The sequence below is a fragment of the Patella vulgata genome, chromosome 6, assembly GCF_932274485.2.
Source record: "Patella vulgata chromosome 6, xgPatVulg1.2, whole genome shotgun sequence".
Classification (NCBI taxonomy): Eukaryota; Metazoa; Mollusca; class Gastropoda; family Patellidae; genus Patella; species Patella vulgata.
Genome location: NC_065884.2, coordinates 10,526,009 through 10,552,969, shown reverse-complemented (window position 1 = coordinate 10,552,969; position 26,961 = coordinate 10,526,009). Strand labels below are relative to the sequence as shown.

The 26,961-nt window shown below is 36.5% G+C and overlaps 1 protein-coding gene across 1 annotated transcript; it reads left to right on the top strand.

Annotated features, from left to right (window-relative positions):
• Positions 1 to 2,286: 2,286 nt before the first annotated feature.
• On the top strand, positions 2,287 to 26,090 carry LOC126825161 (phosphoenolpyruvate phosphomutase). The gene is made up of 8 exons (XM_050554669.2): positions 2,287 to 2,584; positions 16,054 to 16,106; positions 17,677 to 17,773; positions 19,027 to 19,340; positions 20,344 to 20,461; positions 21,721 to 21,800; positions 22,604 to 22,786; positions 23,285 to 26,090. Exons 1-8 carry the CDS (start codon positions 2,530 to 2,532, stop codon positions 23,363 to 23,365), a joined length of 981 nt encoding a protein of 326 aa, XP_050410626.1. The 5' UTR covers positions 2,287 to 2,529; the 3' UTR covers positions 23,366 to 26,090.
• The last annotated feature ends 871 nt before the right edge of the window (positions 26,091 to 26,961 follow it).

The following is a 26,961-nucleotide window of genomic DNA, read 5'->3' as shown; positions in this document are numbered from 1 at the left end:
ATTGGGGTAACCAGAGGTCAGTTTGACAAAACACAGAAACTGGGATGTTGCATAAAAACATACTACGCTACCATACATACACACTGGGCTTTTTAAAGAGAGAAATTCTATACCCCGTTTGATGTCAATTTTTATTCAAGTTCACTGATGCAAAGCATTAATTCTGATATCACATATGTCTATATCATTATCTCGCGCCTTTGTAATACTATTTTGTAATGCGATTCTCGATCCCGGCATTGACCGAGAAAGTTCATCCAGATTTTCCGGCGTGGTTCACCCTTGTCAGTGATGCAGGACGGAGGGCCTGACAAGGACAGCTGTCTAGTCCTTCGGATGAGACGAAAAACCGAGGTCCCGTGTATACATTAGAATGCACGTAAAAGATCCCTTGGCAGTTGGAATTCGATATAAGAGTAGGCGATAGAGCCGCTGCTCGGGCAAAATTTCCCTCGTAGCACACTGTATGGCGTATGCCCGTCTTCATTAGCCCAGCATAGGAGCAGAACAGTAGGACGTTAAACCCCATTTCATTTCATTTCATTTCATTTTGTAATGCGGCTCTACTCTTTTTCACATCTGTCATACACAGTACACAAAGACTGAATAAACCTTTTCCATTTTAATAAATGAAAGCGAAATATATAAATGCTTATCAAAATTCTCGAAGTATAAGCTTTTCGACAAAAATCGTCGATTTGAGAATTAAAATGTCGATCAACTAGCTTAGTGTTTGTTCTCTAGTGGAGCTAGTTGTAGAGGCGTACGCTTAGTATGTTTATCTGTTAGACATGGAAACATTACTGCTAATGTGGTTCGTTCGTGCTGTTAGTAGTATTGACAGTGCGTTTTGGATCAAATTAACGAGCCCCCCCCCCCCCCTCACCACCACCCCCGTCACACCCCAGGACGTTTAAAAGCATATTCAAAGCAATGGCATTTTTTTTTCAGTCTTTCGTTAAAATTACATGGTGAAACCGCCGAAAACCGATGGTTAAATATGGACTCTATCCGAAGGCTGCATCCGGGACATTGCTCTAGATTTAGTTGACAACAGATTCGATTATCTTAGGGAGAAAGGAATTACGGATATGATTTGTTGTCTTTGTAATCCAGATTTAAATAAAATTGTTTTGTTGGTGTAAAGGTACCAGCAATTACAGATGAATTGTGTAAGAGCTAAATCTGATTATTGCAGGTCTTTGTTTTGGCCTCACATGTTATATAAACTATTAATTAGACATGTATTATCATGGCCAGCCCGTAATCAACTCTTTAGACAGTCGGATGACAGAGATTTAAATAACATTCGAAATTAAAAGCACGAATTAGAAGTTCAATATTGGTCCATTTCAATTAAAGGCTCAATACCAATCTTGTTGTAACTGAATAATATGCCCCAATCTTTATTCTGGTCAACAAATTGTACTATTTTACAATATTCCAATTAATTGATGATACAAATTTCATCTTAACACACCTAATTTAAAAAATTGGAAAAGTTCAACTAAATGATTTGAAAAGCCTAACGTAAACCTTTTCAAATGTGACTTGGATTTAAAAATATTTTCGAACCCTCTAGACAAGTAAAATAGGATTTAATGGATAATTTACACAACAGGCAGGGCACTTAAACATCTAATACGTAGAATAAGGCTATTATTTATTTTCTGGAGCTGCCAAGTCAGCAAGAGTGTTATTGTCCCTTTAATACCTTGCCCTGAAAATATAGGAACCTAATATCCAAAGAGAATTTAAGACATATTGGACATTTTATAATCAGTACACGAGTCGTGTATTCTATGGTTTTGCGCGTCATTTGTACCGAATAAAGAAAAACATATCCTACAACACAATGCGGAAGTTATTAATAATGACTGATTCACTAACAAAATAATTATTTAAAAAAAAGTGTAGACTGGATTAAGCTAAGCAGGCGTAAACGACAGTATTCAATAAAGTTGGACTGTTCACGTATTTCACCGAACATGATTAGAAATAACAATAATTCCTTTTTTGAAACTGCTACACATTAAATATTTAAAGGGAAGTTATTTTCTCATGGTCCAATTATATAACTGAAGCTTTGGTGACTGGAGTACTAATACAGCCTTCCATTGTTATTATTAATAAATTAATCATCATAGAATTCGTTATCTTTAAGCTGACATGGGTGGGCTTAACTTCCTGCATGTTGCTACACGATTATTTCGCAACCGTTAAAAGGGCGTGTTTGTACTGTGAGTACGGTAAATGGAATAACTGACTGGCAGCTGTATGCAGTGACTATAACGGTATCAGCTAGTATTCCACACGCGACAGAGATCATACACAGTGTATAGGCGTTTCGTTTTTCTCATTCATTAATAACCTCAAATAACGAACAAGCATCGTTCGATACACGATATCATCACGGGGAAAGGTTATACTCCACCGGGCTTAATATTACTCTCCCTGAACACAGATATCAAATATACCCCAGTAATATCGGCGTGTGATTCATCGCGCACTCAGCACCATCTTTCCGCTATGGCTAAGAACCTAACATCAAGGGCAGCCAACATAATATGGAAGCACGTGTCCGGTAAGTTGATCTTTCTCTTGATATTAAATTTGATTTTATTAGTAATAATTAATTGTAATGTTTTATTTGAATGTGAACGTGTGAAAACGTAAATGAAATAAATGGGTGGTTATCTCCTGGTATGTGCCAGAGGCCTAGATCAAAGAATTTCTTACTCTACACAGCGGTTCCACAGCAACATGTCCAAAGACGATTGGCTGAAATATGTCGTCTGCTTCGTTCTTTATCATTCATTATCCAGTCTGATTATTTCAATGGGAAATGGACCAACGAAGCGGGAGTGGTGGGAGTTTTTTTTTTTTTTTTTTTTTTTAAATCTTCTCTTAATTCGCTAGATACGCTACTAAATCAGTGATGTGCGCAATGTTATATTACATAAGATATTTATTTCAAAAGATAATAATAAGGTATTTTATTGTATGAATTACACGCCCACAAAAGACAGCTGTACAGGCTACAACAACAAAGAATGTCGGTTATATGACAATAGGAACTCGATATAGGATAATAATAATAATAATACAAGTGGTGTAGGAAGTAAAAAATAAACGAATTATAAAAAACATGACACAATTACAAGACGACACTTGGGAGTTTTACAATATTTACGAGGGTATACTTGTTACACAATGACCGAACACTGAACCCTTTTAGGTTTTGTGTTCAATGACTGAGATCTTACAATAGACGAACACGCGACATTTATGGGATTGGTTAACCCAAATACACTCAAATACACTCAAATACACCCAAATCAGGCTGCGGAAGGGGGGGGGGGGGAAGCGGCACAGTCTACAGTAGTTATTTTAGAGCTATGGTCGACAACTTTTTTTTGGGGGGGGGGGGCAAAACATTTTTTCAGGGCGGCATTTCCCTCCCTTGCGCCCCCCCCCCCCCCTGGCTACGGGCCTGACCCAAATACACCATCAAACTATCCAAATCTACTAATATTTCAATTTATATCATATTAAATTACTATCATATTTTGTTATTGGAATGTTACTGAGGAAAAAGAAATATAATTCTATTAAGTGAAATTTTTATACATGTTCAGATTTTCCTAGATTGTTTGGGTGAATAATGGAATGACCCTCCAACTTTTCTGTAAGGAACAATGCCTGGACAGCAGTTCTGCAGTCTCGTCTCATTTTGAATTCCAATTGTCAAGATATCAATTTGTACACAGGACCCTACTGTTCCTTGCTGGGATCTAACCCACAGGGACCTTCTTGATAGTGACCAAGTGCCCTTTTTGACTGAGCCACTGTGACACTGGCTTGCTGGTTCATCGGAATTTTCCAGGGTGGTTTACCCTTGTGCAGGACGGAGGGCCTGCCAAAGACAGCTGTCTAGCCGTTTGCATGGGACGCAAAACCAAAGTCCCGTGTACACATTAATGTGCACGTAAAAGATCCCTTGGCAGTTGGAATTCGATATAAGAGTAGGCCATATTGTTGCTGTCCGGGCAAAATTTCCCTCATAGCACACTGCATGGAGTATGCCCATCTTCCTTAGCCCAGTTGAAGCAGAACAGTAGGACGTTAAACCCCATTTCATTTCATTTCTGTGACTCCCCAACACAATGCTAATTATAATACAATTTAGAATAGATAAACAAATTTAGAAATGTGTTCAATCAATGCATCGACGAACTGAAAAATACAACGAATGTATCACATTTTTTATAAAAAAAAATCCCTCAAATGGAAATTTTAGAAATTAAATCGAATCATTCTAATATTAGCAGAGGTCGAGCAATTATACTTTTTATACGCCCACATTTTCATGTGGACGTATATTGTCGTTGCCCCTGTCCATCCGTCCGTCCGTCCACAATTGTTTGTGAACAGTCTACAGGTCACAATTTATATCCGATTTCAATGAAACTTGAAATACAGGTTTATCACCTGAAGATCTCGGTTCCTTTTGATATTGGCATGTATCGATTGGACTGTAACTTCATGGATTATGGCCCCTGATTGTACGAAAAATCACGTTTTTAGCTTGTGAACACTGTAGAGGACACAATTTTTATCCGATTTGGTTTAAACATGAAATGTAAGTTTATAAAAAATCATGTTTTTAGTTTGTGGACCCCGTAGAGGTCACAATTTTTATCCGATTTAAAAAACCGTTACAATATATCACCGTTACACCCTAAGGATGGTTGAGTTAAAATTATTGTGTATCAGGGTTGTGGACCCTCTGGAGGTCACGATTTTCATTTGATTTTGATGTTTATAACTAACAGATCTCGGTTCCTTTCGATATTCGTGCATATCGGAACATAACTTCCTGAATTATGGCCCCTGATTGTACGAAAAATCGCGATTTTAGCTTGTGGACCCCATAGAGGTCACAATTTTTATCTGATTTAAAAAAACTGCGAAGGGGCAGTGAAGTTTTTAGGGGGGCACACCCGGCACAGTCTACAGTAGGTATTTTAGGGCTATGGGCCTGATTACATGGATTAACATACATATGAATGAAGCATTTAATTCAAATTCAACACTGACTTAGCAACTTGTCATGTTATCAAAATAAAACTGTATAAAACAATAATAATGATATATATTTAGCGTGAACTTGCCTGGGAATATGGGAAAAATAAGTCAAATTACAGAAACAAATTTAAAGTTTACTACACAAATTATTTTTAGGACCAGAGATGGTCAAAAAGCACTCGGCAACCTCTTCATACTTAGACCATCAAAAAAATCACATGAAAATATTCATTTGCCCCTCTGATAGACAGATTTGAATATTAAAATAATGCTTTTTTATTTTATTGTTTAATTACTTTTAAAGACAGGGGGAAGTGGGGGATCCCATAAGAGAAAAAAAAGAAAAATGATATTGTGATCAATAGATGTCATCTGCTCCATCAATTTGATTTTTTAAAAAAAGATTTAATATAGAATTTTTTACCGGTTTTTACACTCTACCATGAGATAGGCTATTTTCGGGCTGGTTGGTTGTGTAGCAATATTGTCATTGCGCCATTGTTTTCAATTTATAGGCAAGGAATAGAGAAATAAGATGACTTTATATTTCATTAATTAATATACTATTCAAAAAAAGTAGGGGATATTTGATTTTTAAGTGTTATTAAAGTCACCTAATGAAACTGACGAAGAAACAAATGACAAAATGAAATGAAGTTCACATTCATCGATTTATTCCAAATGATCGTTAGACTAAGTAAGGCACAGACTGACCATTATAAGGGTAAAATGATACCCGGGGTCAAACAGCAAAGTTACCACAGCATCACAACCAAGTCAGTAACGGGTAAATCCTCCTCTGTTTGCCAAACAAGCATTGATCCAACGTGGCATACTCCTAATGAGACGTCTAAGGTCATTTTGGTCCAGATTGTCCCATTCCTGTTGCAACGCAGCAGCAAGTTCTTGGACATTGGCAGGACGTTGTTGACATTGACGTAACCTCTGTCCAAGCATGTCCCAGACATGCTCGATGGGGGAGAGGTCGGGACTCAGTGCTGGCCAAGGTAATGTGGTGATGTTCTGTTGTTGGAGGTAACCTGTAACGATCCTGTACCTGTGACATCTTGCGTTGTCATCCTGGAAGATGAAACGGCGGCCATGACGTCGTGCGAACGGCACAACATGGACTGCCAAGATGTTGTCCCGGTAGTACTGGCCTGTAACACGCCCTGCAACAACATGTAAAGCCGTTCTTCCAGCAACAGTGATGCCTCCCCACACCATAACAGAACCACCCCCAAATCGATCATGTCTGATGACGTTAACGTCTTGGAAGCGCTCGTTTCGACGACGCCACACCCTCCTACGTCTGTCCAAAAAATCAACAGTGAACCTTGACTCATCTGAAAACATCACATTGCTCCAGCGTCGATTATCCCAGTGTTGACGATCCCTACACCAACGACGTCTTGCCTGAATGTGATGATCTCTCAAACAAGGGATCACGCGAGGACGTCGGGCGCGAAGGTGACCCCTATGCAGTCGATTCCGAATCGTCTGGCCACTCACTCTCACACCAGTGTCTGTTTGAAGACGAGCGCTGATCTGATTTGCTGTGATGACACGATTTCTCAAGGCTAAGGTACGGATAAATCGATCCTGGGCTTGAGTTGTCGCCCTTGGTCGACCTGAGCGTGGTCTGTCCTGTACAGATTGTGTATCACGGTATCTGGACCATAGCCTGCTTATGACAGACTGAGAAAAATTCATCGTCAGCGCCACAACCGCCTGTGTTGTGCCGATCTGTAGCATGCCAAGGGCACGTAACCTTTCATTTTGGGTAAGCCGACGCATATCAAAATTTGTTTTCTGGTCACTAAAACAATTAAACTGATGTTTCCACCCTGGAATTCAATGCCACAATGACTGTAACATTCAAAGTCAGAGTCGTGCAAATCTTGGGTTGGACCCCCATGATGATCCCAAGCATCACCTGCATTCCATGCGGTAGCTATTGGTGCGTTTGGGCGTCACATGTAACTGGAAATGTTTCTTCTGTTAGGTTCTATAGTGACTTTTTTCGTAGTCATTTGCATATTTTAGTATTATGCCCCCAAAATCAAATATCCCCTACTTTTTTTGAATAGTATATATTTGGCAAATTAATAGTTTTACACATATTCACATATATATTATATATAGTGTGTACTTAAATCAACTTAGGGTATAAATAACATATTGTTATATAAAAAAAGAGTTATTTAGCCAAAACATGTGTCTATAAAATATCACGAGATATCACGTGCATGGAAATTTACCATTGCATCATTTGGCTTAATTTAACCAATCATATCGTTAATTGCACAGGTTCAGGGCCATGATCACACTTGATTGTGTATGATATCCATAAGTTCTATAAAAGAAATCATAGTAACCTTTTAAGGCAGACTTCCATTAGATTTCAGAGAGGTTCCATCTGAGTTCCTAGACAGCTGCGAGGCTGGCTAGCGTGGAGAAATGGTTTTAGCTAGTATTGTTATCTATTATGCTTGTATACATGTATTCGACTATATATATATAAAATGTAGAAGCGAACTGTTGCATTGTTATTCCTGGTAAGACAAACGTATTAAGAAAACTGTAAGAAGTAAATACACAACGTGAAGCAGAAGTAAAGACAGCTAGAGACAAATTCTAGACGATCACAAGGCTACTAAAATATGTAGTAAGAAAAGATGCATGGGTCATATGTAGGATGTGGCGACCGGCCTGCAAACTCCCGTTCTCCACGTCAGACAGAAAGTCGCATTGTGCTACAGTTGTGAATACCTTTGGGCCGATGTTAAATAACACAAGGTTTTTCAGTAAGGGTTACCGGTAGGGTAACCCTCTGTCTAAACCTAACCCTAACTGAAACCATTGTGGTTTTTTTATTTGATATATGAATTTTCTGTTTGGAAATGACCTCCCCCCAACCTGATCTCACTAACCAACCTGATCTCACCAACCGGCCTGATCTCACTAACCAGCCTGATCTCACCTGATCTCACTAACCAACCTGAACTGACCAACAAGCCTGACCTCACCAACCGGCCTGAACTCACTAACCAGCCTGATCTCACCTGATCTCACCTGATCTCACTAACCAACCTGATCTGACCAACAAGCCTGACCTCACCAACCGGCCTGATCTGACCAACCTGATAATATGATTAAAACTCTGATACATTGTAGTTCACCATTAAATATAAAATGATATTATGATTAAACTCCATTACTGCATTATAGTTCACCATTATTAAATAATACGATAAACTCTGTTACATTACAGTTCACCATTAAATAATATGATATTATAGTCAATATGTGCAACAGTGTGCAACAAATAAATATTGTTGTTGTACACTAACAATTAATGAATTAAATTAAACCTTAATCCATATAGCCTGCTTTCAAATTGATAATCCTTCTGGTCTAGTTAAACTGTGGTTGTTAGCATGTCTTTGTCTGGGTTATAATGTAGCGAAACGAAATTTTAATATGTTTAAAAGTGCACTCACTCAATACACTATATTACTAGACATAGGTTTTATTATGTCAAGTAATATAGTGTATTGAGTGAGTGCACCTTTAAACATATTAAAATTCCACTTTGCTACAATAATCATATGTCAAGTAATACAGTGTATTGAGTGAGTGCACCTTTAAACATATTAAAATTCCACTTTGCTACAATAATCATATCCATTAGAAACAGATTAAATACTTTAATCTGCCCATTTATCAAAATAAGGAGATAGAGAGAGAGAAATAGGGATTAACGTCCGCTCGACACATACTTGGTCATTTCGGAACTAACACATGGTTAAATTTTATTTCAATAATTTGCTTATGCGTAGGGATCTTTAGCAGTGGGAGGAAAACAGAGGGCCCGGAGAAAACCCACAAGGCTGGACAGGCGACCCTACTCCTTGTCACGTACAACCAGAGAATCAAAACCACGCCAGTTGACTCGCGTGCTAACCATTCAGCCATCCCTCCCCCCCCCCACCAAAGATTAGGATATTAAGCCAGAAACTCAGAGCCATAATCATTATCAGTTTATGTCTTGAAACATTAAAGACGGAATATGTTAAAGGGACAGTAACACTCTTGCTGGCTTGACAGCTCCAGAAAATAAAAAATAGCCTTATTCTAAGTACTAGATGTGTTAGTGTCCTACCTGTTGTGTAAATATCCATTAAATCCTATATTATTTGTCCAGAGGGTTCAAAAATATTTTTAAATCCAAGTCACATTTGAAAACCTTTACGTCAGGCTTTTCAAATCATTTAGTTGAACTTTTCCAATTTTTTAAATTAGGTGTGTTAAGATGAAATTTGTATCATCAATTAATTGGAATATTGTAAAATAGTACAATTTGTTGACCAGAATAAAGATTGGGACATATTATTCAGTTACAACAAGAGTGGTATTGAGCCTTTAACAACCATATTCATTGTTATAGTTTGGGTTGGGTGGCCGAATGGTTAATGTGTGTGCTTTGGATCTTAAGATCTTGTCATTAGGTCAAGTGGCGTGGTTTTGATTCCCCACTTGCACGTCAAGTGGTTTGGCCTCGGCTACAACACAAAGATCTGACAAATTGTAGTGGGAGGTCACATCAGGGATTGTGACCCTATGACGTTAGACATTTGATAAGCCAATCAGCGTTGATGTTTCTAGTAGAATACCCACAGTCGAGGCAACAGACCGTTTCATTGGTTAATCCCTCACATCAACCAGAATGCGGATTATATAACAACTCTTCCAGATCCTAGTGTAGTAAAGACAAGTAAAACAAGATTTTGAACTATAAAAAAAACAAAACGAAATAGGATCTGTGTTTTAATCAGATGAAATTAGATCCTGGTAAAATTGTTAATAATTTTACAATATGGTTCAAACAATAGATAATATAAACAATATTTACAGGACAGTAGGCAACAGCTGGTATCATATATATTCCAAAGCCATGAAGTAATGTTAATGATTGCTATTATATAGAGAATCTCCTACAAGTCTTTTTTTGATATCCCAAAAATATCAACGCAAGTCAATATAAAAGTAACAAAAACGAGGCTCTGCCAAGTTTTTTTACTTTATTGACAAGTGTTGATATTTTTTGATATCAAAAAAGACGAGTAGGAGATTTTATTTATCACCCAATCTTTCTTACATGCACAAATAAATAAATATAATTCTTTGCTGTAGATTTACTGAACCTGATAACATTATGGCATAGTGATACATCATTTTTTGACAGCAATTCAACCATTGCCAAGTTCTTTATATTATTGACCCAGTGTTTCCATCAAGGTCAATTGAATAACAATAGTTCATTTTTAATAAAAAAAAAAGTTACTTTTAATAAGAAATGAACTGTTCTTTGAAAATAAAAAAAAGTAGTTCCTTTTCAACTGACCAATCATGCAAATTCATGAAAAGCAATATCTCCTAAGGAGATTATGAAATATATCACACAAGCGATATCTACTGTAGAATGTATTATTGGGTGATAAATATCAATGTCATTATGTTATTAAGTTGAACATATTTCAAATAGACAACTGAGGTGTTATATTCACAATCATGGTCATTTTGGGACTAACATAATGTCATAGCTATGTTATTACGTTGGACAGGTTTCAAATAGAGAACTGAGGTGTTACATTCACAGTCTTGGTCATTTCGGGACTAACATATGGTACATATGTACAGGAATTAACACAATGCTGATATATGTTCCTATTTAACGATCTCATGGTTGCATAATACCGGTATATTCGTCAATTGTGTGAGTGACTTGGTAATTGCTTACCACTTCAATGTACATGTATGTAGGTCTAGTGGTTCGGATGGGATGATAAAAATGAAGTCCCGCATACACATTGGCATGCACATAAAAGATCCCTTGACAGTTGAAATAAAAGTAGCACTGCCACTGTCTGGGCAAAATTTCCCTCATAGCACACTGTATGGCGTATGCCCGTCTTCATTAGCCCAGTTTAGGAGCAGAACAGTAGGACGTTAAACCACATTTCATTTCCTTTCCTCATAACAAAATCAGCAGTCACTACAGCCTTGGCCCCAAGATCACAAAGCATTCTCAGAGTTAAGTTAAGAATTTATTTTCTCAAAATTATTCACCTTTTTTTAAACTAAAATATAGCCCTTTATAAAACTTTTGTTGTTTTAATATACCAAATACATCAATAAAAACTATGTGCAAAGTTTTTTATTTCTCGATTAAAGATATTTCTCCTAAACAATGATTGAAAGTTGAGTAAATTCTTAACTTAGGTCTGAGAATGCTTTGTAAACAGCTCCTTTAAAGCGATAATTTCATATTTTCTAAGAAAGTCAAAACATAATTATTTCTATGTCTTTTGCTCAATAGGTTGTCAACTCACTATTATACGATCATAGGTATTATTCTCCCACTTAAAATCCTTTGACCCCGGAAATAATAACACAATTACCTCCCATGTTTTTCTATTCCCCCCATGGAATAGATATCTTCAAACGTTTGAATTTGAAGTTGAAAATGATATTTTTGCCAATTTCTCAACTGGCAATATTGAATTATAGGATTAATAGGATTATTCTTTAACAAGGTAGGAGTGTCTATAGATACCATCTATTTGAAGGCTTTATTTTAATACATTTTAAAAATATAACTTAAAAGTATGAAATTGCAACTTTAACTTATGTCTGAGAATGCTTTGTAAACAGCTCCTTTAAGAACGGGTGCACTGTTCTATAAATCAGCCGATGTCTAAGTTTATACTGACCTGCTCTGGATTAGTGATTTGGGGCAGACTGGATATTATATACTCCTACATGTTCAGACTGATTTAAACATACATTATGCAAGAACTAAATCTGCCAATTGCAGGTCTTTCTTTAGCCCTGAAATGTTATCTAAATTATTAATTAGACATTAATTAATTTATCCAGACCATAATAAACTCTCGATGTCATTGCTAACCTGCAATATATTCTGGATTATGATCCCATTTGCTGCTCGACTTCCATTCATAATTTAATCATGAAATGGATGATCGAGACTATGTTTTTTTATCATACAGACTTTAGTAATGATGATTGCTTAATTCTCGGTACATACTGGATCAATTTGACTGAAAGTTTCAGCAAATTGACTTTACATTATCTAGTTTTTAACTATTATAGTGAGAACTGCCAGCTCTTTATCTTATCTCCCATAATGTATCTTTAAAGTCTAAACAAGACCAAAGTGGAGATTTGATATCAAGTTGTTTTAAAGACATTGACCTGTAGTTTAGCCCCCCGCCCCCCGGTTCATATGCCACGTTTGTTAAGGCCTATACAAGACCAAAGTGGAGAGTGAAAATTTGATATCGAGTTGTTTTAAAAGACGTTGCCCTGTAGTTTCGGCCTACTTTCTTTACCGACTGACTTAAGTTCGACAATTTACATTGTTCACGCTATCTAAATAAAGTTGAATGTTTGAACATCTGATTTTTATATATGGTAACTCGATAAATTATTTACTGTTTTAAAGGGACAAATTGTAAAGAGAGAGAAATGGGGTTTAATGTCCACTCGACACATTCAATGCAGTGGAAGGAAACATGAGAACCCAGAGAAACCGATGAGGTTGGACAGGTGACTCTACTCCTTGTCACGTTCAAGCAGGGAATCGAAACCATATCACTTGACTCAATGACAGACCCTGTGATTTCACACACCTGTGTTAAACCACTGGACCACCTACCCCCTCTCCAACCTTGTGGGTTTTCTCCGGGTACTCCGGTTTCCCCCCACTGCTAAAGACCCTACACGCAAGCGAATTATTGAAATAAAATTAAACCATATGTTAGTCCCGAAATGACCTAGTTTGTGTTGAGTGGACATTAAACCCCATTTCTCTCTCTCTCTCTCACCTAACACCCCCCCCACCTCACCAAAGGCCTGGCAAGGAGCAATGTCTAGTCATTTGGATGGGAGGAAAAACCAATAGCCAATATCCTGTGTACACATTGTATTGCACATTAAAGAACACTTGATGGTTGGAATTTAAAATAAGAGTAGGTCGTAGCTGCTGTCTGGGAAAAATATTTCTCATGGCACACTGCATGGTGTATGCCGATCTTCATTAGCCGGCATCCAGATTTTCCGGAGTGGTTTCCCCTTGTCAGTGATGCAGGATTGAGGGCCTGATAAGGACAGCTTTCTAGTCATTCAGATGGGACGAAAAACCAAGGTCCCGTGTACACATTGGTGTGCACGTAAAAGATCCCTTGGCAGTTGGAATTTGATATAAGAGTAGGCCGTAGCCCCGCTGCCTGGGCAAAATTTCCCTCATAGCACACTGTATGGCCGTCTTCATTAGCCCAGGTTAGGAGCAGAACAGTAGGACGTTAAACCCCATTTCATATCATTTCATTAGTGAATAAGATCACAAAATAGATTTTGACAAAATTTAGATATTTAATTTGATGAAATGTCCTATAGAATCTGTAAACAAAGAGTGACAATACATCAAATACAGGAGGTCTGTTGGTATGTGGAAATTTCTCAGTAACTACACAAATATATAGATTGTATAGAAATTATCTCATTATATTTAATATAAAAATTGAACAGGTGCCCTTTTAACATCCTTATCTGATCATGTATTATTATACAATAAAATATCTCATTTATAGTCAGGGGTCACGGTGGCTAAGTGGGTAAGACGCTGGCTCGCTATGAATTATTATATAATAACAGGAACAGCATATTTGTAATTAATAATTTTCAAAGACCTAAAATACAATTATTGAGTTCGCTCCGATTTGAACTTGGCTGTTTTTCATTTCTCACATCTCTTTGTTGGAAATATTGTGTGAACATATGAAACTGCAACAAAGAATGTAACAACCTCTTTTTATGCAACGAATGTCATTTCTAGTCGACTTTTGCCTTGTGTTTATATCTCTGCACAATCGCTTGAAAGTGTCACCAAATAATATTATGCTGTCCTCAATACGCTTGACGAGACTTTGGTTTGGCTGAACCCCACCCCCAACCCTTTTGAAAAATCATGTATCCAACCTTCTGAACAGCCTTGTTCTGGACAAAATACCTCGTCCCAAACACATGGCAATTTAAAAAAAATACTTTTTTTAACTCCAGACAAACAATGGCATTTTGTTTTTACCACGATACAACGTGGTAAAATTGTGTCAAAAATTTTAACACGTTTTTGCCACGCTTGGGCAAAAATGCCGTACAAGGCATTCTGGGGTTTATAGTGTAATGTGCTAAAAATAGAAGTAACTGATAACAAAATATCCACTAAAAATCAGTCATTGAGAAACAGACGAAATAACAAAATTAAGATTGAGAAACAGTGAAATAACAAAATTAAGATTAAAAATCAATTATTCAGAATAAAAATAACAAAATTTTCCACCCCCAAAAAAGCAGCCATCAAGAATCAGCAAAATAACAAAATTTCTATAAAAATTATGTTATTGAGAAACAGCTTGGTAACAAAATTTAGATGAAATATCAGTTATTCAGAATATTACTTATTATTGAGTTTTTATAAGTTCACATTTTAATGTGGTTGCAAATTGCTATCACATCTGTCTCGCTAACCATATGCTGTTCACATTTATTGTGGGCTTCAATAGTGGCTACAATATTGCATGGTTTTTATAGTATTGATATCCACTGTCTATCCCATTATAATAAAGAAGTCTATAGATTTCCAACATTTTTTGTTAATAAGTTTTAGAGTTATGCTCCTTTGTTACAGAATTTGGTTAGCACTATATAACGTGCAGTTGTTAACATATATTTTTTCTAATGGTTGTTTATCCTTTTACCCTAGAACCTTTAATTATATTCTCCTCTTCTTCAAATTTTCGGAGCTCGTATTTTTCTGGATGACTTAGTTGGGGACACACTGATCAGCAGTGAATATTCTCTAGTCAGCAACAATCACTGATAGGGATGACATCGATGCGGCTTAATGAGCCCCCAATATTAACTTTTTTCCTTCTGCAAATTAAATTCTAGAACATATTTTTTAAGCATTAGAAAAATAGATAAAAGTGTTTCAAGTATATGTAGGTAAAAAATATTTAGTGTAAATGGGTATGTAAAGTGAGTAAAAGGCACCATTCTGATAAAAACCAGTAATGCCTTATGTAAACAATGCATGCGCATTAAGCCAATGATTGACGCCGCAAGATGTGACGTCACATACTGAAAGCAGTCATCTTTTACAGAGCTATGAGTTTTCGCAATAACCTCTGTGAAACAGATTGAACTCGGGGATGTAGGTTGTGCAGCCTGGCAACCAATGTTGAATGTACTCATGGTGCAAATGCATCTAATGTTTTGCCTTGTTCCCCACTGTCCATAAATTATCTGTGTTTACTTTCTTTTTAATTGAGAAGTGGTATCAAATGTTATAAAATGGATTGGAATCACTTGGATTTTAGAAGCATAAACGTTGATGTTTTTAGGGGGTTCATGGTTCCCTCACAGACAAAAAAATTATAAGGAAAACAAATTTGCAGCAATCAAAGACTATTGTTTCCCAATATCCTGTAACACACCCCACTCAACCCACCCCTTAATCTATCTGAAAATACTATACTCAAACTGTCTGAAAACAATACCCAAACAACACTCAATCTATCTGAAAACACAATGCTCAAACTATCTGAAAACACAATACTCAAACTATCTGAAAACACAATATCCGAACAACACTCAAACTGTCTGAAAACACAATACTCAAACTATCTGAAAACACAATACCCAAACTATCTGAAAACACAATACTCAAGCTATCTGAAAACACAATACCCAAACAACACTCAAACTATCTGAAAACGCAATACTCAAAACAAAAGTTAGTGAATCAATCAGTGTATCTATAGAAGGATGTTTTATATTAATTGCCATATTTACGAATGAAAATTATTATTTTAATTCCAGATAAATCCAACAGATTGTCACAATGTCGATATTATACAGCACATGGTGCCAAGGTAAGATTGATATACTGTAAAAAAATTATCCAGACACGCCTCTTTTCTGTTATATATGGGGAGGCTGGCTCTCTAACCATGAGGGGGAGTTGGATGGCTGAATGGTTAGCACGTGCATGCTGTATCCCCGGTTGTACGTGTCCTCCCACTGCTAAAGACCCCTATGCGCAAGCGAATTATTGAAATAAAATTAAACCATATGTTAGTCCCGAAATGACCTCTCTCTCTCTCTCTCTAACCATGAGGTCTCTGGTTCTCTACCAGTGTTCTCTCTGGATTTTCAACCGGTTTCCACTTGTCAGTGGTGAAAGAGGGTCCGACAAGGACAGTGTCTAGTCATACAGATGGGACAAAAAACTGAGGTCATATGTACAGATTGGCATGCACATAAGTCAACCATTGACAGCTGGAATTCAAAATAAGAGTAGTCTGTAGCACCTTGTAGTACGCTGCATGCCATGCCATGCCCATCTGCATTTGCCCAGTTGGTGCAGACAAGTAGGACATTAAACCCCATTTCCAGGGGCGGATCCAGAAATTTTTGCAGGAGGGGGTTTGCCAGGTTCCTGAGACAATGTATCCCTCCCCCCCCCCCCCCATCCCGCATTGCCTCTATTGTCATTTTGGCGTATATACATACACATTGAGCTTTTTAAACAGAGAAATTCAACACCTCGTTTCACGTCAATTTTTATTATGAATTAATACAATGACAGTGTGATTTAATTTCATGGATGCAAAGCATTAATTGTGATATCACATAATGTCTATATCATTATCTTGTGCTTTGAGTGCCCATCCTGTCCCACATCTGACGATTAAGGATAAAGCACACGGGCGAGAAACTTTTCACATAAAAAGTGTTGATATACAAAAAAATTATGTAGCTGAGCAGGGGGGGGTCGACCCCCCTAACCCCTCCTCTGGATCCGCCCTTGATTTCTTTTCATTTTGGTTATTTTAACCATAGAAATAAATATGCTGATAAAGGGCAGGTAACCAACCTTACAGCAAGGCTTTAAAATCTACCTGGAGGATTGGATGGCCGAATAGTAAATACGTACGCGCTGTATCATAAGGTCTGTCATCGAGTCAACTGACGTGGTTTCGATTCCCCAGTTGTACGTGACAAGGAGTAGGGTCGTCTGTCCAACCTGATGGGTTTTCTCTGGGTCCGCCGTTTTCCTCCCACTGCTAAAGACCCCTACGTGCAAGAGAATTATTGAAATAAAATTGAACCATGTGTTAGTCCCAAAATGACCCTTTTCATGTCGAGTGGACATTAAACTCCATTTCTCTCTCTCTCTTTATTGATATTAGACCATTTTAACAAATATATGATGATAACACATGAAGACCATAAATATAAAAAAAAGTACCAATCATGTCATTTGACTTTTAACCTTTAAATCTTTTTTATCCCATGTTTCAAGCAAGGCAACCGTATTGATGATAATATAGGTACATACGGTATTAATGAAGATCACAAATAAAAAAATACCAAATCTCGACATGTGACCTTTAAAGCCATGATCACCATTATTATAATGATGTTTTTATGTATTTACAGAAATCTGCAGCGTTAAAGAAAATGTTAACATCATCAAATTTAGAATATATAATGGAAGCTCATAACGGTCTTAGTGCTAAAATAGTTGAAGAAGCAGGTAAATATTGATATTATCTTAATTCAGAGTTGACATTGTTGTCACCACGGTCTATCAAGACCCCTATAATTACCTTTCTGTGGTTGAATTAGAATATTAGCATTAACATATAGAGAATCTCCTACCAGTCTTTTTTGATATCAAAAAATATCAACACAAGTTGATAAAGTAACAAAAAACGAGGCTCTGCCGAGTTTTTTTTTACTTTATCAACGAGTGTTGATATTTTTTGATATCAAAAAAGATGAGTAGGAGATTTTATTTATCACCCAATCCCTTCTTACATGCACAAATAGATAAATATAATTCTTTGCTGTAGATTTAACTTTTACTGAACATTATGGCGTAGAGATACATCATTTTTTGACAGCAATTCAACCATTGCAAAGTCCTTTATATTGACCCAGTGTTTCCATCAAGGTCAATTGAATAACAATAGTTCATTTTTAATATTAAAAAAAGTTACTTTTAATAAGAAATGAACTGTTATTTGAAAATAAAAAAAAGTAGTTCCTTTTCAACTGACCAATCAAATCCTAAGGAGATATCGCAGTAGATTATGAAATATATCACTCAAACGATATCTACTGTAGAATGTATTATTGGGGGATAAACATTTTTATTAGAATACTCCTTAAGAGAAAATGAAATGAAATGGGGTTTAACATCCTACTTTTCTGCTCCTACGTTAAGAGGACTATGCTCTAAGATGTTATATATCAGTGTTAAGGTAACCCAATATTAATTCAACCATAGAAAGGTAATTATAGGGTCTTGATAAACCGTGGTGACAACAATATTACCATCTTAATTTCTTCCTCCATTAATCCATCCAATGAAATATGTAAATGAAATGAAATGAAATGGGGTTTAACGTTCTACTGTTCTGCTCGAACTGGGCTAATGAAGACGGGCATACGCCATACAGTGTGCTATGAGGATAATTTTGCCTGGACAGCAGCACTAAGGTCTACTCTTTTATCGAATTCCAACTGTCAAAGGGTCTCTTATGTATACACCAATGTGTACACGGGACCTCGTTTTTTCGTCCCATCCGCACGACTAGACAGCTGTCCTTGTCAGGGCCTCCGTCCTGCATCACTGACAAGGAGGAACCAATGCAGGGATCGAAAACCTGACCTCCAGTCTAACCCACTTAGCCACCGTGATCCCCTTCACCAATAAAACAATTATTGATATACTTGACAGTATATTTGTGTGCGTTGTATTAATTACATTTTATTTATCATCAGGTTTTCAGGGTATCTGGGCAAGTGGTTTAGCCATGTCGGCACAAATGGGTGTAAGGGACAGTAACGAGGCATCATGGACTCAAGTCGTTGATATTTTAGAGTTTATGAGTGAAGCAACGGAAATACCGATATTAGTTGATGCCGACACAGGATACGGAAACTTTAATAATGCTCGTAGATTAGTGGGCAAATTAGAGGAACGAGGTGTTGCAGGCGCATGTTTTGAAGATAAATTATTTCCAAAAACAAACAGTCTCCATGACGACAGACATCAACCATTAGCTGACATGGAAGAATTCGCTTTAAAAATAAAGGTAAATTTTGATGTCTACAATTCTAAGAGAGGTCGGATAGCTGAATGGTTAGCACATGCGCGCTGTATCATAAAGTCTGTCATTGAGTCAACTGGCATGGTTTCGGATCCCTGATTGTACGTGACAAGGAGAAGATCCCTACGCACAAGCGAGATATTGAAATAAAATTGGACCATGTGTTAGTCCCGAAATGACCTAGTTTGTGTCGAGTGGACATTAAACCCCATCTCTCTCTCTCTCTCTCTCTCTCTCTCTCTCTCTCTCTCTCTCTCTCTACAATTCTTAATTATTTTTTTTTATGTCGTAGCTTCGTTAGTATGGCACTGACTTTATAGATCACTATGTTGACCCAATGCAGAAATCATTGTTAAAATACATGTGTAGGGAGGTTTGGTGGTTTAACGCGTGCTCGTTAGATTATAAGATCTGTCATTGAGTCAAGTAGTGTGGTTTCGGAATATGGTCGCCTGTCCAACCTCTTGAGTTTTCCCTGAGTCGTCCTGTTGTCTCGCACAGCTTAAAGAACCCTACATGCAAGTGAATTATTTAAGTAAAATTGAACAATATGTTAGTCCTGTAATGACCTAGTTTATAAGGTCTGTCATTGAGTAAAGTGGTGTGGTTTCGGAATATGGTTGCATGCCCAACCTCATGGGTTTTCCCCGAGTCGTCCTGTTTCCTCTCACAGCTTAAAGACCCCACCATGCAAGCAAATTATTTAAATAATAATAAAATATATGTATATATGAAATGAACATGTGTATTAATAATAAAATATATATAAAACTTTAAATACATAATATTTCACAATTAATGTGGTATGTACATGTAGAGTTATACTTTACTCTATCACAGTCCTGTAATGACCTAGTTTGTGTGGAATGGATGTTTAACCCCATTTCTCTCTCTCTCTCTCTCTTTGATGTTGGCATACCATTATTGTCCTGCCCTCGATCATTTTATCACATTTATTTACCGTTAATAATAAACCTTGTTTTTATAGGCTTGTAAAGATTCGTTACGGGATCCTAATTTTTGTATCGTAGCTCGTGTAGAAGCGTTTATCGCAGGTTGGGAGTTAGAAGAAGCCTTAAAACGATCTGAAGCTTATAGTAATGCAGGTAATTCTTTTTAAACCTTTGGTTCATGTCATGACACCTTTTTAACCCTTTGGTACATGTCATGGGACCTTTTTAACTCTTTGGTACTTGTCATGACACCTTTTTAACCCTTTGGAACATGTCATGACACCTTTTTAACCTTTTAGAACATGTCATGACACCTTTTTAATCCTTTGGTACATGTCTTAACACCTTTTTTACCCTTTGGTACATGTGATAGCACCTTTTTAACCCTTTGGTAAATGTCATGGCACCTTTACAGTAATGTTGGTAATTCTTTTTAACCCTTTGGCACATAGCATGGGATCATTTTAGCCTGTTGGTACATGTCATGGTGTTTTTTTTAACCCTTTGGTACATGTCATGAGATCATTTCATCCTGTTGGTACATGTCATGCTGGATTTTAAACCCTTTGGTACATGTCATGAGATCATTTTAGCCTGTTGGTACATGTCATGTCACCTTTACAGTAATACATGCCATGTCACCTTTATAGTAACACAGTAATGGTAACACGTGCACATTAAATCACAAGGTCTGTCATTGAGTCAAGTGGCATGGTTTCGATTCCCTGCTTGTACATGACAAGGATCGGGGTCGCCTGCCCAACCTCGTGGGTTTTCTCTGGGTCCCCCATTTTCCTCAGACTACTAAAGACCCCTACACCCAAATGAATTATTGAAATAAAATTGAACCATGTGTTAGTCCCCGAAATGACCTCGTTTGTGTTGAGTGGAAGTTAACTTCCTACTTTGCTGAACCAACCGGGCTAATGAAGATGGGAGTACACCATACAGTGTGCCATGAGGGAAATTTTTCCCCGGAGGCAACATTTTATTCCAACTGTCAAGGGATCTTTTACTTCCACACCAACGTGTGCACATAACCTTGTTTTTTGTCTCATCCGAACTACTAGAGACTATTCCTTGCCAGGCCCTCCATCCTGTACCACTGACAAAGGGAAACCAAGCCGGAAAATCCTGATGAACTTTCTCGGCCAACACCGGAATCGAACCTGCAATCTCCAGGCTAGCGATGGACCTTAGTTTTTTGTCCCATACAAACTACTAGACAGCTGTCTTTGTCAGGCCCTCCATCCTGCACCACTGACAAGGGGATATGATACTTGAAAATCCAAGGCAACTTTCTCAGTCGACCTTGTGATTAAAAACTGGACCACTTGACTGAGTTGATTCCACAATTTCATTAAGACAACTTTTTGTTAACTGAATATTAATTATGTGAATAATATTTTCAGGTGCTGATGCTATATTAATGCACAGTAAAAAAAGTGATCCATCAGAAATAGAAGCATTCATGAAAGCCTGGAATCATAAAGTAAGTAGATTATTTTGCATATGTTTTGAGGGTGGGGGTGGATTGTGTTGCGTGGGGGGGGGGGGAGTCGACGGCACTGCAAGTCATGTGTTCTATCCCAGGTTCATACATATTCAGCATGGAGTGGACGCTCGACCGTATATGCATTCTCTTCCCACACATACTACCAGTAGTCTTTGTCATCCAGAAGTACGGGTCTGAGCCAGTTGTCCACATTTGAAGAAATGTGACTGGATAATCAACCACATACATAACCAAACTCCTGGTTGCACATGGACAATGAAACTTTTTAGTTCAAATTTTAGCTAAAGTCAAGCAAGAGTTGTATCCCTTCTCGTGAAAAGGAATCAAGATAATAAAAAAACCCACAGAGAGAAATTTTACAATAAAACAACTTCAGAGTGTTGGATGTTGGACAGTCAATGGTAATAGATTTGTCTGATATGACAATTCTTGAACATGATTTCTTGGGTGTCAACTAATGGTTTTGGGATCTATTTATCTCCCTTACATCCTCTGATTGACAAAAGTAGATTTCGTATACATGGTAGCATACACGACTGGATAATCTAGCCAATGACCCTGATATGCTCAAATGTTGACAATTCATTCAGACTAATTTTCATAGCATATCCGTCTGAAAGATAGAGGCTAAACACATACGGGTCTGACCTTTTAGTGGAGGGGAGGGAGGGAGTGTGATTAGGAGTTGTTGGACGGTTTGTCCGAGACCCAGAATATTTTTTTTGTATCCATTTATAAAAAATCATTTAGTATCAATATATTATTTCATTGATTTTCAGACACCTGTTGTCATAGTACCTACTAAATATTACACAACACCAACACAGCAATTTAAAGATTGGGGTGTTTCCATGGTGATATGGGCCAATCATAATATACGAACGTCTGTAAAGGCCATGCAGGATGTCACGGCTCAAATATATAAAGAACAAAGTTTAATAGGAATAGAAAAAGAAAAAAAGGTCGGTGGAAATAGTTTATGATTGATAACAACAGGCATAATGACTTTACTTTAATGACGTTGTATTATAGGGTGGTTTTGATTCCCCGGTTGTACGTGCCAAGTAATGGGGTTGTCGGTGGAAATAGTTTATAATTGGTCACAGGAGGCATAATGACTTTACTTCTTCTGACGCTGTATCATAAGGCCTGTCATTGAGTCAACGGTTTCGATTCCCTGGTTGTAGTGACATGGAGTATGGTTGTCTGTCCAACTCCATGGGTTTTTTCATGGTCCTCCAGTTTCCTCCCACTGCTAAAGACTCCTACGCGCAAACTAATTATTGAAATAAAATTGAAACATAGGTTAGTCCCAAAATGACCTGGTTTGTGTCTGGAGGTTACCATTTCATTTCGTTAGATTTATTTTTTTATTAAAGTAAAATGTTCTACTTGTTTTCATTAAGTTTTTGTTATAGTAGAATGTTAATCCCAATTCATTTCAATTCTTTTTGTTATAGGTTGTACCTGTTAAAGAAATCTTCCGATTACAGAATGATCACGAATTAGTTCAAGCAGAAAATAAATATTTACCTAAATAATGTTTCTTACACTATAGGATTTAAACAATTATATTAACTTAAAATTTAATTAATAATAAAGGGTAAATAGGTAACTCTACTAATTAAAATCTAAAAGGGAGGTAGATCTACTAACTTAGAATTTAATTAATTCAAAAAGGGAGGTAGATCTACCAACTTGGAATTTAATTACTTCCATAAAGGGAGGTAGATCTACTAACTTGGAATTTAATTAATTCAAAAAAGGGAGGTAGATTTACTAACTTGGAATTTAATTAATTTAAAAAAGGGAGGTAGATCTACTAACTTAGAATTTAATTTATTCAAAAAGGGAGGTAGATCTACTAACTTAGAATTTAATTAATTCAAAAAGGGAGGAAGATCTACTAACTAGGAATTTAATTTATGGGGGGAGGTAGATCTACTAACTTGGAATTTGATTAATTCAAAAAGGAAGCTCGAGGTAGATCTACTAACTTGTAATTTAATAATCTTTGATAGTCATTTAGTAACTGGATAGAGCAATAAACTATAAACATATACTTATGGAAGAACAATTACTGGTTTATTTAGTTAATAATGTTGAGAGAATACTCTTCGAAACGTCAGCCAAAAAAACAAGTAGCTGTTTTTCCCAAAGTATGTTATAGTTTATTGGAATTTAATAATTTCAAAAATTGGGAAGTAGAAATTTCTCTCACAGCAGACTCTATGATGCACATCTTCACTAGCCAGGTTGATGCAGGATAGTAGAGCATTACACCCCCATTTCATTTCATTTCATGTAGTGTAAAAACCTTCAAAATAAATGAAATGAAAGTGTAAACTGATTTTAAACAATCTGATTAAAACACAGATCCTATTTCGTTTTGTTTTTTATAGTTCAAAATTTCGTTTTATTTGTCTTTACTACACTAGGATCTGGAACAGTTGTTATATAACCGGCATTCTGGATGGCGTGAGGGATTAGCCAATGAAACCATCTGTTACGGCAAGTTCTTGGCGTGCGATGCACGGAACTGTGGGTAAACCACTAGAAACGTCATCGCTGATTGATAAATCAATGTCAGACGTCATAAGGTCAAAAGCCGCTCGTACGACCCCTTATGTATAAAAAATAAAACGAAATATAGATCTGTATTTTAATCAGATTGGATTTTAAATAGGATAATTTTATATCATGGGTAGAGTTCTACTTCTTAGTTATCATCATCATTTTACCAAAGATAATTTTAATATGCAAAATTTATTGTATGCTCAATTTTAGCTTAAATGTCAATATTTTATTACTTCGTCTGTGTGTAATTATTATTATATATTTGCTTTATTTAAATTCGAGTGGGGTGGTTTCGATTCCTCCCTAGTACATGACAAGGAGTAGGGTCGCCTGTTCAGCCTCGTGAGTTTTCTTCGGGTCCTCTGATTTTCTTCCACTGCTAAAGACCCCTATGCACAAGCAAATTATTGAAATAAAATTGAACCATATTGTTAGTCCCAAAATGACCTAGTTCATGTTGAGTGGAGGTTACACTCTATCTCCCTCTCTCTCTCTCTCTCTCACAGAGGTAATTTTCATTGGTTAAGATCTAAAATTTGTACTAGGATTTTAATCTTCAACCAATGAAATGGCTGTATTTTTGACATATTTTTGTTTAAGTGTTATGAATAGGGACCCAGATCATTTTATCCATCATGTTGTGGTTTAATTTGTCAAGTGTTTACATGTTACGTTTGACAGAAGTGTGGGGGGGGGGGGTATCTCTTAAAGATGCATTATGCAATCAATGACTTTACTATCATACCAACGGTAGCAATGATAATCAAGACTCAACTATTCTCCAAACAGCCCTAAAGTCCCTCAGAATGAAATAATCTGACTGAAATTTTCAAAATATTTCCTTTTCATTATCTAGTTTTTAATTATTATAGCGAGAATGGCCAGCTCATTATATAAATCGTACATGATGCTTCTTTAAACTGGGTTTTTTGGTACAATGATTCAACTGGGGTTTTGGGTTAAATGATTCATCTGTGGTTTTGGGTACAATTATTCATCTGTGGTTTTTGGTACCATACTTGAGAGACAAAGCATAATTATTACACCACAGTGTAAATGTGTCGTATATGTGGGGGCAATGCAATAAAAGGGATATAATTTCAAGGGTAACGTATCATATTTTAACCAATTGATTGACCAAAAATGTCTTTGAAATAATGTCACATTATAAATGGATCATGTGTTAAAATCACTTGGAAATAGTGCTAAAATCACTTTACAAGTGTTAAGATAACTCTTAAGTTTGCAAAAAGAAAATTTAATGTTATTCAGGTACCATTTTCAAGTTAGAAACCTGTTATCACCATACACAAGCCTGCAAATAAGGCACCTGTCACAGACAATGTCAGACACAGATCAGGTTTTGTCAGGCACAAAACCTCTGGTGACTGTCATTTTGGTCTGGCACTGATTTGTCTTTTTTTTTATATTATTAATACATGTCAGGCACTAAGTTGAAAATGGCAGGTACTATTTCTGATATTTTGTCAGGTACATCTAAAACCGTTATTACCAGGTCTGACCATCGATACGAATTGATGCATAATAAACAGTAGTGTATGTACAGCCATTGCTATTTATTTATTGCGATTTTATTGAATTAATAATTAATATAATGACTTTAAATTAACAATAATTCACGATATTTACTCATTGTATTTATAAGAAATAAAAGTATTTATGCAGATATTTTGTTTTAATTTGTTTTCTGTTTTTATTTTATTATATTAAACATGCATTATGCAAGAGCTAAATCTGCCTATTGCAGGTCTTTCTTTAGGCCTGAAATGTTATCTAAATTATTAATTAGGCATTTATTAACAAAACAAGACCATAATCAGCTCTCGATGCCATCGGATGTCTCCGATGTTAAGTTGATTAGAATGGTTTATTCATTTAATGATTTAATTTAAAAATGGAGAAGCGAGGCTAAGCCGTGAATCTACCAGTACCGTGATTACGATAATAAACAATGCACACATCTTGTCAAACCTTCAAAGGCTAAGAGTAAAATGGGGTTTAAGTCGACTGACACAAACTAGGTCATTTCAGGACTAACACATGGTTCAATTTTATTTCAATAATTTGCTTGCATGTGGGGGTCTTCAGCAGTGGGAGGAAACCAGAGCACCCGGAGAAAACCCACGAGGTTGGACAGGCGACCTTACTCCTTGAAATGTGCATGTTAAAGAACCCTCAACAGTTGGAATCGGATGAAGTGTAGGCAGAAAGGCCGACAGTCCTGACAAATTTTTACCTCATAGGTATTGTGTACATGCTGGCATGCATGTAAAAGAACCCTCATGGTGCAGGAAAGTGGGAATTAAACCCCATTTTATTTTCCCTCCCTTCTAGTATAAACACAAAATAGTATTTTAATTTTAACCATTTATTCATTTGTCATGATTTTACATGTATGTGAAATGTTTGTTGAAGCTCAAAATTTTAAAAAAATATTTACAAATACATTTAAAAATAACATACCTGATATTTATTTACAATTTAAAATCTGGTAATTTTAGTACAATATGACTTAAAACATTATATTCATTGTACATTA

Excerpts from the sequence above, each read along its gene's own strand:
- LOC126825161 (XM_050554669.2), top strand. The coding sequence starts at position 2,530 with ATGGCTAAGAACCTAACATCAAGGGCAGCCAACATAATATGGAAGCAC. Across the intron at positions 19,341-20,343 it reads AATTCGCTTTAAAAATAAAG|GCTTGTAAAGATTCGTTACG; the intron begins GTAAATTTTGAT and ends TTGTTTTTATAG. Across the intron at positions 20,462-21,720 it reads TGAAGCTTATAGTAATGCAG|GTGCTGATGCTATATTAATG; the intron begins GTAATTCTTTTT and ends TAATATTTTCAG.